Source organism: Schistocerca cancellata, chromosome 7 (genome assembly GCF_023864275.1).
Source record: "Schistocerca cancellata isolate TAMUIC-IGC-003103 chromosome 7, iqSchCanc2.1, whole genome shotgun sequence".
In the NCBI taxonomy this organism is placed as follows: domain Eukaryota; kingdom Metazoa; phylum Arthropoda; class Insecta; order Orthoptera; family Acrididae; genus Schistocerca; species Schistocerca cancellata.
In genome coordinates, this window is record NC_064632.1 from 279,829,753 (window position 1) to 279,854,076 (window position 24,324).

The following is a 24,324-nucleotide window of genomic DNA, read 5'->3' on the forward strand; positions in this document are numbered from 1 at the left end:
GAGGTTACGGGTACATACAATGTATTGCAGGGAAAGTTCCCACCTGCACAATTCAGGAAAGCTTGGTGTTGATAGGAAGGATCCGTATGGCACAGGCTGTGAAGCACTTATTGAAATGAAAGATATCATGTTTGGCAACATGTTCAGCAACAGGGTGGTCCACTTGTTTCTTGGTCACAGTTTGTCAGTGGCCATTCATGTGGACAGGCAGCTTGCAGCTTAGCTTGTAGATCACATGACTGTTTCACAGGTTGCTCTGTCTTCGGTGGGATAGGTGATGTTAGTGACTGGACTGGAGTAGGTATGTATGGGACAGGTCTTGCATCACGGTCTATTACAGGGGTATGAGCCATGAGGTAAGGGGTTGGGACCAGAGGTTGTGTAAGGATGGACGAGTATACTTTGTAGGTTCGGTGGACGGCGGAGTACTGTAGGTTCGGTGGACGGCGGAGTAGGTTCGGTGGACGGCGGAGTACCACTGTGGGAGGGGTGCGAAGAATAGTGGGCAGGACATTTTTCATTTCAGGGCACGACAAGAGGTAATCGAAACCCTGGCGGAGAATGTAATTCAGTTGCTCCAGTCCTGGGTGGTACTGAGCTACAAGGGGAATGCTCCTATGTGGCCAGACGGTGAGACTTTGGGAGGTGGTGGGAGACTGGAAAGATAAGGCAGGGGAGATTTGTTTTTGTGTGAGGTTGGAAGGATAATCGGGGTCAGTGAAGGCTTCAGTGAGACCCTCGGTATATTTCGAGAGGAACTGCTCATCACTGCAGATGCGACAACCACGGGTGGCTATGCTGTAAGGAATTGACTTCTTGGTATGGAATGGGTGGCAGCTGTCTAAGTGGAGGTATTGCTGGTGGTTCGACAGCTGCCACCCATTCCATACCAAGAAGTCCCTTCCATACAGCCTAGCTACCCATGGTCCCTAGCTACCCATGGTCGTCGCATCTGCAGTGACAAGCAGTCCCTCTCGAAATATACTGAGGTTCACTGAAGCCTTCACTGGCCGCAATTATCCTCCCAACCTAATTCAAAAGCAAATCTCCCCTGCCTTATCTTTTCTGTCTCCCACCACCTCCCAAATTCCCACTGTCCAGCCACATAGGAGCATTCCCATTGTAGCTCAGTACCACCCAGGACTGGAGCAACTAAATTACACTCTCTGCCAGGGTTTTGATTACCTCTCGTCATGCCCTGAAATGAGAAATGTCCTGACCACTATTCTTCCCACCGCTCCCTCAGTGGTATTCCGCCATCCACCGAACCTGTACAGTATACTCGTCCTTCCTTACACAACCTTTGGTCCCAACCCCTTACCTCATGGCTCATACCCCTGTAATAGACCGTGATGCAAGACCTGTCCCATACATCCTCCCAACACCACCTACTCCAGTCAGGTCACTAACATCACCTATCCCATCCAAGGCAGGGCTACCTGTGAAATCAGTCATGTGGTCTGCAAGGTAAGCTGCAACCACTGTGCTGCATTCTATGTAGGCATGACCATCAACAAGCTGTCCATGTGCATGAATGGCCACTGACAAACTGTGGCCAAGAAACAAGTGGACCACCCTGTTGTTGACACTGGACTCGCATTCGGGAGGATGACGGTTCAATCCCGCGTCCGGCCATCCTGATTTAGGTTTTCCGTGATTTCCCTAAATCACTCCAGGCAATTGCCGGGATGGTTCCTCTGAAAGGGCACGGCCGACTTCCTTCCCCATCCTTCCCTAATCCGATGAGACCGATGACCACGCTGTCTGGTCTCCTTCCCCAAAACAACCAACCAACCCTGTTGTTGAACACGCTGCCAAACATGATATCCTTCATTTCAATGACTGCTTCACAGCCTGTGCCATATGGATCCTTCCCACCAACACCAGCTTTTCTGAATTGCACAGGTGGGAACTTTCCTTGCAATACATCCTATGTTCCTGTAACCCTCCTGGCCTCAACCTTTGTTAGTCACTGTCCTCACCCGTTCAACTCCTTCCCTGCTCCCATTCCAGCGCTATACAGCCATCATTCCACCATCACACCCAGTCTTTTATTTATTTCTCTTTATTTCTCTTTATTTCTCTCTCTTCTTTTCCACTACTTCCTCCCCCTCCCCTCCCTCCCTCCCTGCCTCCACACCTCTCCCCTCCCTCCCTCCCTGCCTCCACACCTCTCCCCTCCCTTCCTCCCTCCCTCCCTCCCTCCCTCCCTCCACACCTCTCCCCTGTCCTCCGTCTAACCTGCAGCAATTCACTATCTGCCATCCCCACCATACTATCCCTCCCCCTCCCCGCGCCAGCCTCCTCCTTACCCCCAGCCAGTCGCAACTCCCATCATGCACTGCTGCTGCCGTTCACAGGTGGTTTCAATTGGCTGAGACTGCAGCCGCACGCGCGCGCGCGCGTGTGTGTGTGTGTGTGTGTGTGTGTGTGTGTGTGTGTGCTTTGTGAAAGGCTTTTTGTTGTGCCTGTCTGTGACTCAGCATCTCTGCTATATGGTGAGTAGCATAATAATAGCTTCTCATAATAATGTTTCATTCCTTCCTGGATTTTCTCTTGTTTAATAAAATCAAAATACTATTACATAAAAATAATGGTACTCATTGGCCTTGTATGACTATGGGGCTTAATGCTCAGTCAATACCTTGCTTCCTTGGAGAACAGAGCTTTCACAACACTTATGTATTTACCTTGTAGCATATTACATTACTGTCATATTTCTGCTAAGTTTCAGATAAGGCATTCAGAAAATTTTATTGCTCATCATTCAGTCAAGCAGTTTATTGAAAGTGAATGGACCGGTTAACACAGATGAGTCAGTATATCTCTATTTTGCAGATGCTGCAAGAGCCAGCAGCATTTGCTACAGCTGTTCAGGGCTTGTTATCAGCACAACGCCAGGCACTAGCAGCTCGATCAGCTGCTGGCGGTGAGCACCTTTGTTTCCTAGGCTCTGGCCGTGTCGAAGAAGATCAGTACACTCACATGGTTGTTGCTTCTTTCTTACAGAAGCACACCAGTTTTGTCAGCATGCTCACTGGAGGATACCAAGGTGATTATCAACATTAATTGCCTTTAATTTATTTTTAGTTTTAATGAGAAACCACCACCATTTTTCATTTGTTGGTGTTATTTCAGCTCTTTGTAAGCATAATATATTGCACAGCTACAGCTACAGTTGATTTCTTTTTCACGTACTAAGGTCACTTAATCTGCATGAGGCTTGTGCTGTGTTCCTTGATGTGCAGTTTCTATTTTGTGAGAAACATTTGGAATCCATCGTACTTCCATATATGTTCAACAACAATAATCTGCCTTGTTCAGATAGAATTCTTTAACTATCTTGACCCTCAAGGACTTCATGGTGCTGAGCCTACACACATCTGAATTGTTCTGTTATGATTGAGAAATATTTTTACTTGGAATACATTTCCCAACTTGCACCTAATGCACATTTTTCAGCTTCAAGGGCATTCTTTGCTGAATTTGGTTGGTTGCATCAGAAGGAAACAATTGAAATAAAATCTTTAAATGGAAGTGTTTGAAATGAACAGCTCTAACAATAAAAAAAGCAATGAGAGACTTACATAGTTTTTAACTATAGTCCTATATTCCAGAGATTGTGTTCAAAGTAAAGGTTCCATAGATTTTGAGTAGTGGTTGCATTATTGTCTCAGTGACTAGAGTGAAGTAACGGTTCTGGCCACTTTATAGTTGATGTTAGTACTGTAGTACAATAATCTTTCTTAATATTAAGTTATTTCACTGTATTGCACTTAGTGAAATGTATTTTCCACATCCCAGAGATAGATCTCTCTGTACAGGATCAGCGTAATATATAGATCTAGAGGCACGGATAAAATTGTAGTAGGTAAAGTATTGAAACAATGTAAACTCCAGGTTGAGAAATCAACATTATAAGGAACAAGATTGCTAGTCACTGTTGAGGTGACACTTTGTGTTGCAGACTGGCACAACAAAAAAACTGTTGCACATTTAACTTACAGCCAAAGCCTTTCTCGGAAAAGGAAAAACACACACAACACACACAACACACACACACACACACACACACACACACACACATTCATCCATACAAGCAAGCACAAGTCACGCACATGACTGCCATCTCTGGCAGCTCGGACAGGAATGCATTTCTAATTTAGAAGGACAATGTATCTACCCTCTGATGTTCTATCAGAGGGTAGATAGGGGATAAGAAAGATTGAATTTTCCAAGTTAGAGCTGTATTGAATGTTGAGCCAGCCAACCATAATGTAGTGTATTTTAAGAATCCAGATTGATGAGATAAACAGTATCTATCTATGGGTTAGTTCAGATGGATACTTCTGATGTGCAAAGATTGGTTTGACACGTTTTTAAGTGCTTGCCAGTTTAGAGTTTTGTTCATAGATGACAAAGATACATCTACATTTATATTCTGCAAACCACTATGAAGTGCATGACAGAGGGTACATCCCATTGTACCAGTTATTAGACATTTTTCCCAATCCATTCACATCTGGAAATTATTGTCTGACTGCCTCTGTGCATGCTGTAATTATTCACATTTCGGGTTAAACAAACCTCTGACAGTTTGTGCTGTATATTTTCAATATCCCCTGTTACTCCCATTTGGTACAGGTCCCACTGAATTGAGCAATATTCTAGAATGGGTCACATGAGTGATTTGTAAGCAATTTCCTTTGTAGACTGATTGCACTTCCCTAGTATTCTACCAATAAACAGAAGCCGATTCCAGCTGTGACTCATTTATATTGTACTCAAAGGGTGCTATGTTCTTTCATTTTGTGAAGTACATACTTTTTTCATTTCTGAACATTTAAAGCAAGTTGTCAGTCTTCACACCACTTTGAAATCTTACAAGATCTGACAGAATAATTGTGCAGCTTCTTTCAGACAGTACTTGGTTATAGATAACTGCATCATCTGCAAAATGTCTGAGATTGCTATGAATATTGCCAGCAAGGTCATTAATATACAACATGAACAGCAAGGTTTCCAACACACTTTCCAGGGATGCACGCACTTGAAGTTACTTCTATATCTGACAAGGACTCTCCATCTGAGATTACATGTTGCGTCCTCCCTACCAAAAGTCTTCAATTCAGTCACTAATTTTACATGATAATCTATATGATAGGAGTTTTGACAATAAGTATAGGGATGTTACTGAGTCAAATGCTTTTCAGAAATCAAGAAATACTGCGTCTACCTGACAGTCTTGATCCAAATCTTTCAGTATGTCATGTGAGAAAAATGTGAGTTGGGCTTCACATGATCGATGTTTTTCAGAATCCATGCTGGTTGGCATTGAGGAGGTTGTTCTGTTCAAGATATCTCATTGTGTTTCAGCTCAGAGTATGTTATAAGATCCTACAACAAATCGGTGTCAAGGATACTAGATGGTAGTTTTGCAGATCACTTCTACTACCCTTCTTGTAGAAGGGTTTTACCTGTCCTTTTTTCCAAGAACTGGGCACAGTTTCCTGTTTGAGGGATCTACGATAGATTATAGTTAGAAGAGGGCTAGAATCTGATAAGGATTTCATAGGGCCCTGGAACTTTGTTCAATTTCAACAAATTCAGCTTTTTCTCAACACCACTGACACAGCCTACTTATTTCATTCATCTTTTCAGTGGCATAAGGATTAAATTGGGGCAACTCTCCTGGGTTTCCCTTTGTAATGGGACATTTGAAAACAGAGTTAAGCAGTTCAACTTCTGCTTTCCTACTCTCAATTTCAGTTTCTGTCTCATTCACTAGGGACTCAACTCTTTAACTTTGGTGCCATTAATAGCCTTTACATATGGGCAGAATTTCTTTGGGTTTTGTGAAAGATCATTTGACAATATTCTGCTATGGTAGTCACTGAAGGCTTCACATACTATCCCTCTTGACAGCTAAATGCATTTCATTCAGTGTGTGTGTCTATAGTCCTCAGTGAGTTATGACACTTGATTTTTTTATCTAGTTTACTGAATGGATGTATCTTTCTGCTTGTTTTATTTGTCTTTTTGTACTTTGGTAATTATTGTTGCCACAACTGCCTCACGGTCACTGATATCATTTTCGATGTGGATGTCCTCAAAGAGGTCATGTCTATTTGTTGCCGTTGGATGCAATGTATTACCATCATGAGTGGCATTCGGAACTATCTGTTGTAGGTAGTTTTCAGAGAAGGCATGTAGTAATGTTCACAGGAATTTCTTATCACACCCACCTCTAACAAAACTGTTATTTTTCCAATTTTCTGGATGATGGGGAACTTACTTACAAGCGAACTGACGTTTTGTCTAAAGTTTTCAGTTTCATCAGCTGATCGAGTTTGGTGGATGATAGAAGGATCCAGTTATCATTTTATGCCCACCCCTGAGGTACATTTCTTATTTAAGATTGAAAAGTACAAACAGCAAATGGTCTGCTGTGTTTTCTTGGTAATAGGCTTTTGATTTGCAAGTTGTTTGACTATGGCTTTTCAGAATATTCGTTACTTGTGATTTGAACATTTTATTTAACCAGATAATTATTATTTCTAGCTGTCCACGAATTTCTGAGAGAAGACTTGAACCAGTATTTAGAAGATCACAATACAGAGAGCTGTCTTGTTTGCGCACCCAGCACAGAGAAGAAGGCGTCTGAAACTGTTCGCCCAAATTCAAGTTCATCAGATCTCTTTGGCAAGATCAGGTATGTGCCAGTGCTCACTACAAATCTGCTTAAACAGCCTTTAATTTTGTTTGATTGTAGGTGTTGTGGTCTTCAGTCCAAACACTGCTTTACTGCAGCTCTCCACACTAGTGAGTCTTGTGAACTACAGCAGCCAATGTCCTGTTTGATCTTGATTGCAATAGTCAGGCCTTTGTCTTCCACTACAGTCCTCCTCTCCCCTTTTCTCACTCCCCCCGCCATTGTCAAATTAGCTATTCTTTGATGATATTTATGGAATATTCCATTGGTTCTCGGGGAAACATAGACATATTAACAACTTGAATAAACAATATTAATGTTCCACAATAATATTTATTTAATAATTCATTATGAATGTATGCTATTGTCAGATAACTTAATACTAAACAGGTAGTCCACTAAACTTCAGTGAGAGTTCATAGCTGTATAAAATTGTATAAAATTGTTTTTCAAAATTTGTAACATTTTACAATTATGTCTATGCAAAAACACAAGCATAATGTAATACCCAGGGAAACTCTGAACAAATAAATCTTATATTACAGTATATTCATGATAAAAAGTTTGAATGTATCAGCCAAATATGTTGTGTGTGTACATAATGGCACAGTCTACTATGTTGTATGGAAAAACTGGTGAACGTGATGAACAGTCGGTAAAAAGGTGGCCAGGGGGTGGGGGGTGGGTGTGGGGGGAAGGAGTCTATGAAATGTGAGTGTGGAACAGTTATAACAAGCATATTATTTAATAATGAAAGAAATATTAACTGGCAGCTGCTGATTTAGGAAAGGTGAATAATGCAACTGTGTTAGGTCATTATGGACCAGATTTCAAGTAATGTTAATTTTCCGCCTTTGGTTCCTCTGTGTAGAACATCACATTTAATATCATATAAATGGCTTTCATTCACAGCATATTCAGCAAATGTGGAATATTATAGTCTTCAACTCCTTTCACGCTCAGTCAGCCTAGTAGTTCTAGCCCTATCTGATCGACCGACATATAATTTGCCACACAGATTGCAGGAAATTGTATAAATTCCACTCTGTTCTAAAGGAGGAATCTTATCTTTACTGTCAAACAGAGTGTGGACAACAGTATTCCTAGTTTTAAAAAGCTGGAGTATATTGCCTTGATTTTAGTTTCTAGGGAAGTATCTGTGAAGTTCTGCCTACATATAGCGTGGGTCCCATTTGTTGTCAGTGCGGTTTAGTGCTGTTTGAGGAGGATAAAGAAGTGTAAACTTCATTTTATTGTGGTGTGAATTCAAATGTTGAAAAAAAATTATTTAATTGTCTGATGGTAAGTGTGCTCATGGACAGGTAGCACCAAATAATGAAATAATTTTTTTCATCATTTGCATTTACATCACAGTAAAATTAAGTTCACAGTGGTGTTGGAAGGAGACTCTTATCAGCTTTATAGACCTCATGACTGACATTAGTAAGCAACAGCATTTACTTAAGTTATACGTGAAAGTAACTTCTACACACACAGTAATACCTGTCAGTTTTCAGCATCCCGCAACAGACTTGCAGCCTCCCACTCCATTGTGCACTGCCTGCTGTTTATATCACAAACCGAACTAGATTTTGAAAATGAATTGAAAATAACTAAAGAAATAGTATACAGCAATATTTATACTCCTACCCTGATTGAAAAGATACTCAGTAGAAAGAAGAGACAGAGGATAATGGCACTTCTTCATCCTTCTGAGACAGTGCTAAACCTTACTGATAACATATGCGCCCCCATGCTATATGTAGTTAGGACTTCACAGATACTTCCAGGAAATATACTGCAGCTTTTTACATTAAGAATATTGTTGCTAGAATGGAATTTACAGGATTTCCTGCAATCTGTATGGCAAATTATATGTAGGTCAATCAGGTAGGGCCGGCCGCTGTGGCCAAGCAGTTCTAGGTGCTTCAGTCCGGAACCATGCTGCTGCTACAGTCGCAGGTTCGAATCCTGCTTTGGGCATGGATGTGTGTGATGTCTTTAGGTTAGTTAGGTTTAAGTAGTTTTAAGTCTAGGGGACTGAGGAGCTCAGATGTTAAGTCCCATAGTGCCCAGAGCCATTTTAATCAGGTAGGACTATAACTAAGCATGAAAGGAGTTGGAGACTGTAAGATTTCATCTTTGTTGAATGCGCTACATTTGAATTTCATTTATGTGATATTAACTATTATGATCTCCACACAGGAAGTTGGAAAACTGACATTAATCAAAATTCTGGCTGTTAATAAACACCAGTCAAAGAATCCTGATCTAGTCGTTAATGGCCAGTTATAGTTTCACTACACTCCCTTACTAAAGCAACGGCAGCCAGTTAATATAGTGCTCTCACCAGCAGATAATATGCATATTATTCCCCCCCCCCTCCCCACACACACACACACACACACCCCTTTTTTACTGCCTGTTCATCACATTCACCAGTTTGTCCATATGACATAGTAGTCTGTGCCGTTAATCACTTGACCAACATATTTTGCATATAAATTCATACTTTTAATCTTTGAATACACTGTAATATAAGACTTATTTCTTCGGAGCCTTTTGGTATTACATTATGCTTGTGCTTTTGTATCGATGTAGTCTTAAAGTGTCACATATCTTTGGAAAACAATCTTCATAAGGCCATGAATTCTCGCTGAAGTTGTGTGGACTATCCATTTAGTATTGAGTTATCTGACAATGACCTAGGTTCATAACAAACTATTAAATAAATATCATTGTGGAACATTAGTAATATGCATTCAAGTTTTTAATATTCATGTTAACAGAATGTTCCGTTGTTTCTGTTGTTTGCTAAACATTGTAACTTCTTTGGTGACAATACTCAGTAAATGCCTGAAGATGGCCTTGTAAGCCGGAAACCGGTTAACACAATAAAAGTAATATTGTAGAACAAAAGCAAACTGGTGCGTTTCATTTATTTTTAATATTCTTTGATGCCTCAGGCTATGCCCTATCAATATATCACATCTTTTCGTCAAGTTGTGCCATATACCTCTTTTCACCCTATTTCACTGTGGTACTTGCTGATTAGTTACTCCATCTCCCAACTAATTTATAGAATTCTTCTGTAATTGCACATTTCAAAGTTTCTGTTACTCTTTTTATCTGCACTGTTTACCTCCATCTTTAACTTCCATATAAGTCTACAGTTCATACAGATGCTCCCTGAAATAACTTTTTCAGAAATATTTTCCTTGCTATTACCAGTCCGCATTTTACATCCTCTTTTGACATCTGATTTACTACTTTTAGTATCTCATTTCCTAATTTAGTAACTGGTATGAAAAGTGCTGTCTGTGGTAGTGCTCATGCATGCATGAGGTGCACTTGCTTGTGTGAATGTGTGTTTTCTTTACTGAAGAAGGCTTTGGCTGACAGCTGTAGTGTGTAACAGTCTTTTCATTGTGCCCATCTTCAACTCAACAGGTTATCTTTACAGTGAGTAACCATTAATCTATCCTTTTCCTAATATTGTTAATATAATGGTAGGTTTCCTGTGCCATATTTGCCATTTTATTACATGTCATTCATTCTGCATTGCACATTTCTGTAAGTCATTTGCTACTTATTTTCAATGTTCTTTCAATCTGTATAATTTGTCTGTACTACTGATTGGTTATGTGTCGCTGTACTGGTTTAGTTTTCCTTTATAGTAGGAAGGAGAAGTGGTTGTATACTAGGTGGGGCAGTGAGTACTATAAAATAGCAGTCAGCATTGCTAAGACCCTTCCTCTTGCACAGTATGAGGAAATGTGAATGCATTCCCAGTCATTTGTGTTACTATTTCCAGGAAAAGAATTATTGTGAAAACTTATTTTTTATTTGAATGATTGGTTTCTGTAGGGTTCTAGCAGTTTCTTGGAGTGGGGTCTACTATTCTTAAAAATAACATTACTTGTATGATGAAATAGATTCTTCACACTTTGAGGTCCAGCCACTTTAAAGAGTGTTGTGGGTCTAAAAAATGACTGTTACTTAAAATGTTTGTCGCTCATTTCGGAAATTTTGTCATGTTTAAAAGAAGCAGTCAAATGTTTGTGACAATCAAGAATATAAATTTTATTAATGCTCGTTTGTAGAAACAATCTGCCTCTTTCCTTGCCTCCCATAGCTCAGGTGAAACTGTCGTCCCAGATGTCATCACCACTGATGATGATAATTAAAAATAGTAATACCACATATGACTAGCTTAGATAGTAAGCAAAGAAGTGAGTGAAGATAAAATGTAGTGCAAACAGTTTTTTTTATTTATTTTATTTCTCCTCGTAATGTCAGAATGTAGATAATCAATAAATGTAATAAGTTTAGAACAGGTATAATGGTAACTCTTTTAGGCAGGTACTTTGTATGAGGCATAGTCAACCATTTCCACCTACCACCCTCTTTTGTATCTCTGTCAGCAGTAAAATTTTCTAACTACCCACCTCTTCAACAGCAATGGTGATTTATAAACTAGGGAAGCAACTTTACTTTATAAAATTTATAAAGAAGAGTTACAGCAAGTTAAAGCATATAATAATAATTACTTACCAAATACTGCATGAAGAGTTTGACAGAGCGCTGAAAGACCTAAGTCGAAACAAGGCCCCGGGAGTAGACAACATTCCATTAGAACTACTGACGGCCTTGGGAGTGCCAGTCCTGACAAAACTCTACCATCTGGTGAGCAAGATGTATGAGACAGGTGAAATACCCTCAGACTTCAAGAAGAATATAATAATTCCAATCCCAAAGAAAGCAGGTGTTGACAGATGTGAAAATTACTGAACTATCAGTTTAATAAGTCACAGCTGCAAAATACTAACAGGAATTCTTTACAGACGAATGGAAAAACTGGTAGAAGCCGACCTCGGGGAAGATCAGTTTGGATTCCGTAGAAATATTGGAACATGTGAGGCAAAACTGACCTTACGACTTATCTTAGAAGAAAGATTAAGGAAAGGCAAACCTACGTTTCTAGCATTTGTAGACTTAGAGAAAGCTTTTGACAATGTTGACTGGAATTCTCTCTTTCAAATTCTAAAGGTGGTAGGGGTAAAATACAGGGAGCGAAAGGCTATTTACAATTTGTACAGAAACCAGATGGCAGTTATGAGAGTCAAGGGGCATGAAAGGGAAGCAGCGGTTGGGAAGGGAGTGAGACAGGGTTGTAGCCTCTCCTTGGTGCTATTCAGTCTGTATATTGAGCAAGCAGTAAAGGAAACAAAAGAAAAATTCAGAGTAGGTATTAAAATCCATGGAGAAGAAATAAAAACTTTGAGGTTCGCCGATGACATTGTAATTCTGTCAGAGACAGCAAAGGACTTGGAAGAGCAGATGAACGGAATGGACAGTGTCTTGAAAGGAGGATATAAGATGAACATCAACAAAAGCAAAACGAGGATAATGGAATGTAGTCGAATTAAGTCGGGTGATGCTGAGGGAATTAGATTATGAAATGAGACATTTAAAGTAGTAAAGGAGTTTTGCTATTTGGGGAGCAAAATAACTGATGATGGTTGAAGCAGAGAAGATATAAAATGTAGACTGGCAATGGCAAGGAAAGCGTTTCTGAAGAAGAGAAATTTGTTAACATCGAGTATAGATTTAAGTGTCAGAAAGTCGTTTCTGAAAGTATTTGTATGGAGTGTAGCTGTGTGTGGAAGTGAAACATGGACGATAAATAGTTTGGACAAGAAGAGAATAGAAGCTTTTGAAATGTGGCGTTACAGAAGAATGCTGAAGATAGATGGGTAGATCACATAACTAATGAGGAGGTATTGAATAGAATTGGGGAGAAGAGGAGTTTGTGGCACAACTTGACGAGAAGAAGGGACTGTTTGGTAGGACATGTTCTGAGGCATCAAGGGATCACAAATTTAGCATTGTAGGGCAGCGCGGGGGGTAAAAATTGTAGAGGGAGACCAAGAGATGAATACACTAAGCAGATTCAGAAGTGTGTAGGTTGCAGTAGGTACTGGGAGATGAAGAAACTTGCACAGGATAGGGTAACATGGAGAGCTGCATCAAACCAGTCTTAGGACTGAAGACCGCAACAACAACCACCAAATACTTTGTCAAAATTTTATTAGAACTTAATGAAAATGTTTTTAAAGTTCGTACTGCTTACCACCCACCATGGAAGTTGGAATGCTCACTTGTGGTCAGTAGAGACCAGGCTGACTACCACTGCTTTACATCAGTGAAATAGTTTGTAATTTTAGTCAGAATATGTCGTCGTCTTACTTTCAAGGTAATCATATACTCAGATAAATGTGCTACGTCTTTGTCCCGTACTTATCAGGTTGTTTTCTTTAACATACGAAACCTCAAATCGCTGCGCGTCATTATTAGTTGTGAGGTTTTCAGGTAGGGAAAATTAATTTTAAAATTTTTCTAATAAACGATCAAAAAAGATCTGATTCTTATGCATGAAATCATGCTGAGATTGACTTCTAGAAGCATAGGTTGAGATGTTATCTGAATACAAATTTGACAATATGATCTTGAGCCAATTGTTGCTCGTTATGTATCTTGAGAATGGGGTTAAGATGAAACTATTGACTCATAATCTTTCAATTTTGGCTTCTTCATGAGACATTTTAAGTATAATTTTGCTAAAAAGCAACTACATTTAGCGCAGCTTCCTGTCTGGTTCGTCATATAAAGTAACTTGGGATATTTGTTTGTTTCTGATTTTGTGTGTCTAGCTATAGAATGGAAAGAAATGAAAATATATATATATATATATATCCAGCAGAATGAAACTCTCATTAGCTGCTGCTTTTATGCCATGACTTTGTAAAACTCTTCCACAGTAGGCTGCTTGTCAGTGAATATCCAGCCTAACTCTATATCAGTCGACTTTGTGAGGTACAAATACTCTTAGATGATATTTGATAGAACACAGTTCTTTTTACATAACTATATACAGCATGGTACTCTCTATGTCACAGGCTAGGTGCAGGCTGGTGTTCTTACCTCATATAGGCTGCCATAATATCTGGCAAATACGTGTTCCAATGTTGCTGTTTCTCCAGTGTGGAATGTGTGACACTGAGGTTGCCACACCATTCTCCCAAAGGGGGAAAGAAACAATATCAAGCAGTTTAAGTAGTGGTCCATGGGTTCAGTTGGAATCACATTACTCGTATGTGTCATGTCATCCTTATTCTCTTGATATCTGACTGTGTGCGTGTGGGTATGGTGGCCACTGTCTGAACTTTTGGGTGGTTGGGGAGGCATATGGGTTCATGTGGTTGTGGCTGGCAGTTCAGCAGCATCTTCTGTGTGCAGGCATGCTGTTTACTTTGATCACTACTTGCTTTTCCCTTTTACCTGTAGAGTCAGCATCCGGTCAGCCCATTCTAAGACTGGGTAGGGCCTTGGTAAGGCAGTTTACAAATCTTTACATAATGAGTCTCGGCACAGAAATATGTTTTTAATCATTGACATTTCAGAGAAAATGTGGTTTGTTTGTTGTGGCACAGGGACAGGCAGTCTTTGCAACTCTTCCATCTACTTCCAGAGGTCCATTAGGAATCCCGCTGTTGTGCAGATGGATGTGGAACAGTGGAAAAAGAACTCATCTGACCACTTCAGCGGCTTGCTGTATGTGAGCACTGCCACAGACACGCGCACTGCACAATCAGAGCACTAGTAGAGTGAGTGTGTCCACCCGAGACCCTATTGTGTGGCATGTTTACGGAACACTTTGCCTATAGTTGGTGACCTTGGTCAGGTGTCACCAGTTCTGGGCGGCAGAAATGCACATTTGGTGGGCTTCAGTAGTATTCTGTAGCTGGCAAAGCAATGGAAAACTTGGAGATATTCATCCGGCACTGGTGATGCCACAGCGCATTGTCAGTGAAGGCAAAACAGAAGTCTGTCCCTTAGCACTTGTCAATAAACCCTTGGATATCTGTGCAATATTGCACAGCTTGTAGACATCAAGGGGAATTCAGACAATCCAAACTGTGTGCGATAGCTGTTTGATGAATACCTTTTGGAGCAAGTGGAATCTCATTGTAGGTCTTGACAAACTCCATTGTGGAAAGAACCATTTAGCCAGGAAGATGATACATGAATCTCCTATGTGCCATACTGGGTAGCATTTGGGAATTGTCCAACCATTCCATATTCTGCAATCACTGTTCAAATCAACCAACTGCCTTCTTTACCGCCAAAATCAGCAGCAAAGAGCATGTGTCTTCCAAAGGCTGTGCTGTTCCTTTCTGGGCTATTGCCCCAAATTCCATCTTGGCTATCCAAAGTTTGTTGGGAACGAGACACAGTAGTCAAGAGAAGACAGGAAGGCTGGCTGTCGTCAGTATACGGTGCACTCTTTAGTGGTGTGGGGCAGTTCAGCAACTCAGCTGGACACACTATCATGGAAAATGCTGTCAAGAGTTGCAAGTGGGAAGGTGGTCCTGTGATGAAATCCATAGTTGGATCACTGAACAAAGTTAATGGGCCCTTGTTCTTACTGAAGTTCTTCCGTTAAGACACAACTATGCCACACAACATGTATGAGGCCAAAGGAGGACAGAAAATCGAGCCAGTAATTGGGTGGATGATAGTAGTGAAGATAAAGTGCCATTCGAAAGCCTTCCACAAGCCAAGGTTCAGATTTTCTGTCACCCAGCTGTAGTTTGCTGTGAGAGAACTGTTGCTGCAATAAGATCATAGTTGATGCATGCTCTGTGCTGCCACAGGACTGCTTGTGGGAATACACAAATGTCTGAGCCTCTGTGAACTAAAAACTGCAACGTGGTGGCCTTATCAGCCACCAAAGGGAGGCACAGTTGTTGGCCTGCTGGCTATCACTGGTGGGCTTGCCCTCCTGCCACGAGGGACTGCCACTCAAGTTTCTAGCCAGGAGCACGGAATCTGCATTGACATGCTGTATCTATGAAGTATGTATTGGCAATATCCTCTTGGTGCAGTTGTTCTTCCTCTCAGAAGAATTCTTATTGCTTGTACAACAGCTGTTGCTGCTTTCATTGCTGATGACTCTAAAGCTGGCACTGACAGTGTAACTGTTACAGACATATCTGTAGCTGCTTCAGATTCTGTCCAGTGATGGTGAGCCATTGAAGTTCATGCCTCTTGGAGTAGCAATGTTCACGTCTTGTGGATTGTCAAACTTGGGCCAGGTGGATTGCCAGGGCTTGTGTCTCATGGATTTTCTGTTTCATATACTTGTGATGCTTCCATTATCATGTTGGGGTCACTATGTATTGGGTACTAATCCATTTAGATGATTTTTCATAGCATACAGCTTTATTTGCATTACTGTAAGCAGTATAGCACTTATTACTCCCGTCTGACCAGGTCACCATCCTAAATGCAAACTGGCATTCTTACAGCAGGTAGTGAGGCATATTGTCTGGTAAAGATCTACCTTGATGCTGTAAGTTCCCCAGCACATATTATATGATAAACTGTGTGGTGGTGAAGCCACCACAATTTCTTTTGAGATGTGCACTGTTTCACTTTTGGAGGTGCAGACGACTGTGTTGTGGTTGGATGAAATCTGTCAGGACCACTGTGAGGTTGTCATCAGATTCCTCTGTGGAAAAGGCAAGACAGATACAAAGGAAGCAAAATAAAACTGTTACGTTCACAGGAGTACCAGTAAGACCATTAGCCCTTGCAAAATGAGCTAATGAAAAGGTTACCTGAATATGAATCTTCTTCATACAACTTACACTTACACACTACTTCCTCCGATCCAGATTCATTCAGTTCTTCCTCTGTAGCATTCAAAATTTCATACTCATTCAACAAACATCACCTACTGTGAGAAGAATTAAAAGAAACATTGAAAACTAGTAAATAGACCTATGAATCTCATGGCTACACAAGTGTACTCTAGTGCTGTCATTTGCTGAGCATTCGCTATTGATTCCCAGAAATTGTACTTCATAGTCCACAATGTTTGCCAGTAAGTGATGCTGTGTTACGCAACAGTGAAAGGAAGAGAGAAAGGTGTGTCTCTGTAGCATATCTGCCTGTACTGCTACAAGATGTGTCTAAAGCCACCTGTTGTGGCTGCAGCCGTTCTACGTAAGTCTAACATAAGATTGCTTCATTCACTCCTATTTGCTTTGGGCTACTGATCAGGGTGTCACTAATATGCATTAGCATACAATAGCATTTCTTCAGTGGTGATACTTGAAATAATGTATTCAATACAAATGTTTTGACACTTGCTATTTATTGTAACAAATCTGCAACTGCACTTCTAAATTTGTGTCCACTTTTCAAGACCGATATTGAACAAGTGAGAGACAGACTTCTTCTTTTCGCTCGTTTTTCATCTTTCACAAGGGACAACTAGAGCAACTTTTCCCCCCCCAGGGGGTCCACAACTCTTTTGTGGATACGTGCGTAGCGAGCACGGGACCCCAAGCTAATGTGGCCTTCCTTCCTTTCCGGGCTGCATACCTTCCCATTCCGCATCCTTCCCCATCCCTATCTTCGCCCCTCCTCCCCTCACCTCTGGCTCTTTCCTTCCCTTTCTCCCCATCTGGGAGTATGGTTTGTGCCTACGTCCGGAGACGGACGCTCGTAAATGTACTGCATTCTTTGCCTTCCTTGCTTTTATGTCTTCTTCCTTCCTTTGTCCTTCTCTGTCTTCTTCCTTCCTTTGTCCTTCTCTTTTCCTTACCTCTTCTCTTTCCCTTTTCTCCGCTGCGGCGTTTGAGACCTCTCTTCCTTCCTTTCCCTTTCTCTTTCTTCCTCCCTGTGCGTGTCTGAAGGCCGACCCACGCCCTTCGTGCGTAGCCGGTGACGGGGTAACGCGTAATTCCCCGCCCCGGGTAGACAGGTAGGACACGTACGTACCCCCTGGTAACGGCCAGGCCCAGGGAGGGGTGATTACCCGAGCTGATACCTTCCGAAAATGCCGATTGGTCCCTCCGTCCGTTTGTCGGGAGGTGTGATCTGAGGTGTGAACAATCACCTAAGGCGGGAGTGCCCTCAGAGAGGGCCCCCACAAGGGAGGAGCGCGCCATCGGAGACGCCGGTAATCATGGGGGATTCTTCCGCAATGGTTTCCTCACCTTCCACTAAGTCTGCTCACAAACGTAAGTATACTGAGTCTCAGCCACAGACGATTCTTCCATCGTTGCCACAGTTCCTTGTTGTTTCTCGGTCTGATGAAGGTCACGACTTCTCCACGGTCAACCCTTTCATTATTCAGAAAGGTGTCGACGCAATATCAGGTCCTGTAAAGTCTTGTTCCAGATTACGGAATGGCACCCTGTTGTTAGAAACACACAGTGCCCTCCAGGCACAAAAATTGCTGCGTACTTCTCTGCTCCACACCTTCCCTGTCCGTGTGGAACCGCACCGCACCTTAAATTCCTCGCGTGGAGTCGTTTATACACGCTCCCTCGATGGATTGTCTGACGAAGAAATTCAGCACTATCTGTCTGACCAGGGCGTAACGGCAGTTCATAGAGTAATGAAATGGGTTGACACGAACATCATTCCAACCCGCACTGTCTTCTTGACATTTGACACAGTTCAACTCCCATCGAAAATCAAGACAGGCTATGAGATAATTTCCGTTCGCCCTTATGTCCCAAACCCTACGCGTTGCTATCGATGTCAGCGGTTCAATCACACCAGCCAGTCCTGTTCCAATCCAGCCAAATGTGTAACGTGTGGCAAGGATGCCCATGAGGGTGCTTGTCCACCTCCATCCCCTCGCTGCATCAACTGTATGGGTGACCACGCAGCTTCCTCTCGAGATTGCCCCGTTTTTAAGGACGAGAAGCTCATCCAGGAAATAAGGGTGAAGGAAAAGGTGTCGACCTTTGCTGCTCGAAAATTATTCGCCAGTCGCAAGCCCACCGTGCCTCAGACAGGAAAATACAGCACTGTCCTTGCTTCTCCTCGGCCAACAAAGGAGGCGGCCACGCAGACTTGCGACCTCACCTTTAGTACCACGGTTGTCAGATCGGCCAGCGCAAAGATCGCTCGATCAACCTCACCACTTTCGCCTGCCCACTCTATGGCTCACCCTTCGTCGGGTTCTGCTACATCTCGAGCCCAAAAGTCGGACGCCAAGTCTTCGAAAAAAGAGCATACTCGTGAAGAGTTTTTACGTACCGCAACTTCACAACCATCGGTTCCTTCTTCATCTAAACCACATTCTTCCAAGAAGGCTACAAAGAAACCCAGTTCCTCTCCTTCTCCGCCAAGGCGTGCCCCCTCTACAGCACCACCTGGCGGAAATCGCCCTCGGCCATCTTCTGTGTCGCCGAGGCGCACTGCTGGTGGCCGGTCAACCGGCCGATCGCTGGTGGCAGGAGCTGCTCCTGACCAACCTATGGATCAGGATCTTCTGCCTTCGGCTGACTGCCATTCCATGCTGTCGGTCGCTAGCTCCGAGCAGTCTTTGACTTGACAGCAACTTTGGTCACAGTCATCCATTTTCTGTTCACCCCATGTCCATTATCCACTGGAATATCCGCGGCATTCGAGCCAATAGGGATGAATTATCGATCCTCTTAAGATCCTACTCGCCGGTCATCTTCTGTCTTCAGGAAACGAAGCTGCGTCCCCATGACCGCTTTGTTCTCCCTCATTTTCAGTTCGTCCGATATGATCTCCCCTCTGTTGAAGGCTCTCCAGCCCATGGAGGACTCATGATTCTTCTCCATGATACTCTCCATTATCACCTAATCCCCTTAAACACTTCCTTCCAAGCTGTCGCCGTCCGTCTTTCCCTTTCCGGATACACGCTCTCTCTTTGTACTGTATACATTCCATCGTCCACACCAATGGCACGAGCTGATCTCCTTCATCTTCTTGGTCAGCTTCCACCCCCCTATTTGCTGGTTGGGGACTTCAATGCCCACCACCCGCTTTGGGGATCTCCACATCCTTGTCCACGTGGCTCCATATTGCTAGACGTCTTCCACCAAGCGGATCTAGTTTGCCTCAACACTGGGGTCCCCACATTTTTGTCTGCCTCCACGACAACCTTATCTCATTTGGACCTTGCGGTCGGTACTGTTCCGCTAGCTCGGCGCTTCGAATGGTTCGCCCTTGATGATACACACTCGAGTGACCACTTTCCATGTGTCCTCAGACTGCAGCCTCCACTGCCATATATGCGCCCGCGACGCTGGAAGTTTGCCCAAGCCGATTGGACACTTTTTTCGTCTCTCGCGACATTCGATGACCGTCGCTTTCCCAGCGTCGACGATGAGGTCACACATATTACCGACGTTATCCTTACAGCTGCGGAACGTTCAATACCACGCACCTCCGAATTGCCCCGGCGCCCCCCAGTTCCTTGGTGGAACGAGGCATGCCGTGATGCAATACGTGAGCGGCGACGTGCTCTTCGCATTTTCCGTCACCATCCTACTTTGGCCAACTGTATCCGCTATAAGCAGCTCCGTGCGCGATGCCGTCGCGTCATCCGCGATAGCAAGAAGGCAAGCTGGAAATTCTTTATTAGCTCATTTAACACCTTCACTCCCTCCTCGGAAGTTTGGAGTCGGCTTCGACGGTTCTCAGGCGCGCCTAGTTTCTCCCCGGTCTCTGGGCTCACTGTCGCGCATGATACCTTAGTGGACCCCGTCGCAATTTCTAACTCCTTGGGTCAGCACTTTGCTGAGATTTCGAGCTCTTCAAATTACCCGCCAGCGTTTCTCCCGAAGAAACGTGCAGCGGAAGTGCGACCTCTTGCTTTCTCCTCTCAAAATCACGAAAGCTACAATACTGTTTTCTCCATGCGGGAACTCCAACATGCCCTCTCATCTTCTCGCTCCTCCGCCCCGGGACCAGATGGTATCCATGTCCAAATGTTGCTGCATTTATCAACCCCTAGTCTGCGTTACCTCCTTCGCCTTTATAATCGAATTTGGACCGACAGTACCTTTCCCAAACGGTGGCGGGAAGCTATTGTCGTTCCTATTCCGAAACCTGGAAAGGACAAACATCTCCCCTCTAGCTATCGCCCCATTTCTCTCACGAGTAGTGTCTGTAAGGTTTTGGAGCGTATGGTGAATTACCGTTTAGCTTGGTGGCTGGAATCCCGCAGTCTTTTAACACCAGCCCAATGCGGATTCCGGAAGCATCGTTCTGCAGTTGACCATCTTGTTGCTCTCTCTACTTATATCATGAACAATTTTCTCCGGAAACGCCAAACGGTAGCAATATTTTTCGATCTGGAGAGAGCATACGATACCTGTTGGAGGACAGGCATCCTCCGCACACTGTTCTCTTGGGGCTTTCGAGGCCGGCTGCCCCTTTTTCTTCGCGAATTTATGGCAGAGCGCACTTTTAGGGTGCGGGTGAACACTACTATCTCCCGTACTTTCTCCCAAGAAAACGGGGTACCCCAGGGATCCGTGCTGAGTGTTGTACTGTTTGCCATCGCCATAAATCCAATTATGGATTGTCTCCTTCCTGATGTCTCGGGCTCCCTCTTTGTGGACGATTTTGCGATCTACTACAGCTCTCAACGGACCAGCCTTCTTGAACGACGTCTTCAAGGATGTCTCGATCGCCTCCACTCGTGGAGCATCGAAACCGGCTTCCGTTTCTCACCCAGTAAGACCGTTTGTGTCAATTTTTGGCGACGTAAGGAGTTTCTTCCGCCCTCCCTACATCTAGGTCCTGTCAACCTTCCGTTTTCAGACGTCGCTAAATTCTTGGGTCTTAAGTTTGACAGAAAACTGTGCTGGTCCTCCCACGTCTCCTATCTTTCGGCTCGCTGTCTGCGATCGCTTAACACCCTCCGTGTCCTGCATGGTACCTCCTGGGGAGCGGACCGAGTGGTCCTTCTCCGCCTCTATCGCGCCTTAGTGCGCTCAAAATTGGATTACGGAAGCATAGTCTACTCCTCTGCTCGGCCGTCTATTCTTCGGCGTCTCGACTCTATCCACCACCGTGGATTACGTTTAGTGTCTGTAGCTTTTTACACAAGCCCTGTGGAAAGCCTTTATGCTGAGACTGCTGAACCTCCGCTGTCCAATCGGCGAGCAGTCCTCCTGAGTCGTTATGCTAGCCATCTGTGTTCCATGCCTGCTAATCCAGCCCATGACCTTTTTTTCGACGCCTCCTTTGATGTAGGGTATGCAGGCCGCTCCTCCTCCCTACTACCCCCGGGAGTCCGCTTCCGTCAATTGCTGGATTCTCTTTCCTGCCGCTTTCCGAAAACCTTTTTGACAACTTGGGGTACAGCACCGCCTTGGCTCCGTCCCCGGATCTGCCTGCTCCGTGACCTTTGTTAATTTTTTAAGGATGGTACCCCTTCACTTGTTTATCGTCGGGCATTTGCTTCTCTATGTGCAGCAATGACGGACGCCACATTTATTTACACCGACGGCTCGAAAACATCGTTAGGTGTAGGGAGTGCCTATATTGTTGGCGACACCCTAAATCACTTTCGGCTTCCCGACCAGTGTTCGGTTTATACTGCGGAGCTTTACGCTGTTCTCCAGGCTGTCCACTACATCCGCCGCCAACAGCGGATACAGTACGTTATCTGCTCAGATTCTCTCAGCTCTCTCCTCAGTCTCCAAGCTCTTTACCCTGTGCACCCCCTGGTCCACCGGATTCAGGACTGTCTGCGCTTGCTCCACCTGGGGGGCGTCTCGGTAGCGTTCCTCTGGCTCCCGGGACACGCTGGTATCTGTGGAAATGAGGCGGCCAATATAGCGGCCAAGGCTGCAGTCTCTCTTCCTCGGCCAGCTATTCAGTCGCTTCCCTTCACCGATCTACGGAGCGGTTTATGTCGCCAAGTTGCTCATTTATGGCATGCGCATTGGTCAACACTTCCCCGTAATAAATTGCGGGAAGTGAAAGCCCTTCCTTGCGCTTGGACTTCTTCCTCCCGAACGCGTCGTCGGGAGGAGGTAATTTTAGCTCGACTCCGGATAGGGCACTGTCTTTTTAGCCATAGACATCTTTTAAGCAGTGATCCTCCTCCACTCTGTCCCCACTGCTCTCAGCCGTGGACGGTCAGACACCTTTTAATTGAATGCCCCTATTTTAATCCGTTACGCTCCCGTCTACAGCTATCGCCTGATCTATCGTCGATTTTAGCAGATGACACGCGCTCAGCCGACCGCGTTCTCCAGTTTATTAGTGACAGTGAAATGACGTCAGTCATTTGAAGTTTTTTTTTTTTTGGGGACAACCACCCCGTCTGTACTGGATTTTTAAGCATTCTTTCTACTTTTAGTTTCTCCAATTTTATGAGTTTGTTTCCATTGCTGCTGGTTTTCAATTTCGGTTTTTTACTGTCTTAAGTCACGGGCTGGGCGCTAATGACCATAGCAGTTTTGCGCCCTTAAAAAAAAAAAAAAAAAAAAAAAAAAAAAAAAAAAAAAATAGAGCAACTTTTCATCAGATATATTTTTGCTCAAGTGAGTGCTTAATCGATTGCTACTTTAAAACCCCGGAACGAAATGGATTGTGTTATGATGCAGCTCGTGGTCATGTGATATGACAAGGTAATTGTCTTGTCATGTAAAACAAAAAATGAAAATATGCTTCAACAGTAAATAAATCGTTAACAACTGAGTTTCACATCTAGTGACTCTCTCATTTCACACCTCCCCTGCTTGACACAACAGAATTCATATCTTTTGTAATTGAGTTGATGCTCCCTTGTGCAAAATGTGTATCTGATGTCAAATTGTTTTCAATTATACAATGTAGGCTTTGACAGATAGTATTTGTGATACTGCTAATATTTAATTTATGGCCATAAGACTGTGGCCCGAGGCATAATTCCTGCCTAGTGTTTTGTCTTCCATTTCTGGTGACTTCATCAGATATTTTAATGACTCGGAACAGTGTTACACTCTCACCAAAAAACGTTCAGCAAGCCAAAATGGTTATAAGTATCCACACAACAGTTGGTTTGGGATGTCATCAGACCTCTACCTAAGATTGTGAAGTTGCGCCAACACATGCTGTGGCACTTGTGAAGGTGAAGAGTTGTGCTCCTTGTTTTATTTAGCAATACGGTGCACAACTTCTCTAATTTAAATCCTTCTTTTCTACTGATTTTTAAAAAAATTTCTATGGCCTCTCTGTACATCATAGCGTAGGAACTAATAGATCTTGCTAAAACCACAGTGTCACAAAAATGAATTTGCTGGTTTCCTGGTCCTAGTGCATGATCTGCTATTGCAGATTTATCTGTCTTGCCCAGGCAACAATTGCTCTTGTGTTCCTTGAGGCAGATATTTAATGCTCTTGTTTTGTAGTTCCCGTGTACACTTGGCTCCAAGTGCATGGGATTTTATACACTCCTGCTGTGACAAGCAGTGGGGGTAAGTCTATGGCAGTGTTCAAGTATTTGCGCACGGTCCTGTTGGTTTAAACACTGTATCAATACCAAGTTTTCTGAGTACTTTGCTGGAGCGATCTGTAATAGTTTTTACAAATGGAAGGAAAATTTTCTCTTTAGTTGGTTCTTTTTCATTAGAAGATCTAGAACTTTTGGTGTTTAGCAACCTATTTATCTCTTTGTCATTGTAGCTGTTTCTTCTAAAGCCATTCTTAAATGTTAGAGCTTATCCTCCAAGTGCTGTGATTCACATATTCTTTTAGTTTGGTTTGCTAATGGT

General features: G+C 43.2%; 1 protein-coding gene across 1 annotated transcript in view; it reads left to right on the forward strand.

Moving 5' to 3' along the window:
• The window catches only part of LOC126092451 (TBC1 domain family member 23), a 251,795-nt gene that overhangs the window by 129,315 nt on the left and 98,156 nt on the right, over positions 1-24,324 (forward strand). Inside the window, exons 8-9 of the mRNA XM_049908052.1 lie at positions 2,839-3,052; positions 6,562-6,712. Coding sequence (XP_049764009.1) covers positions 2,839-3,052; positions 6,562-6,712 — 365 coding nt within the window. The remainder of the gene's footprint in view (positions 1-2,838; positions 3,053-6,561; positions 6,713-24,324) is intronic.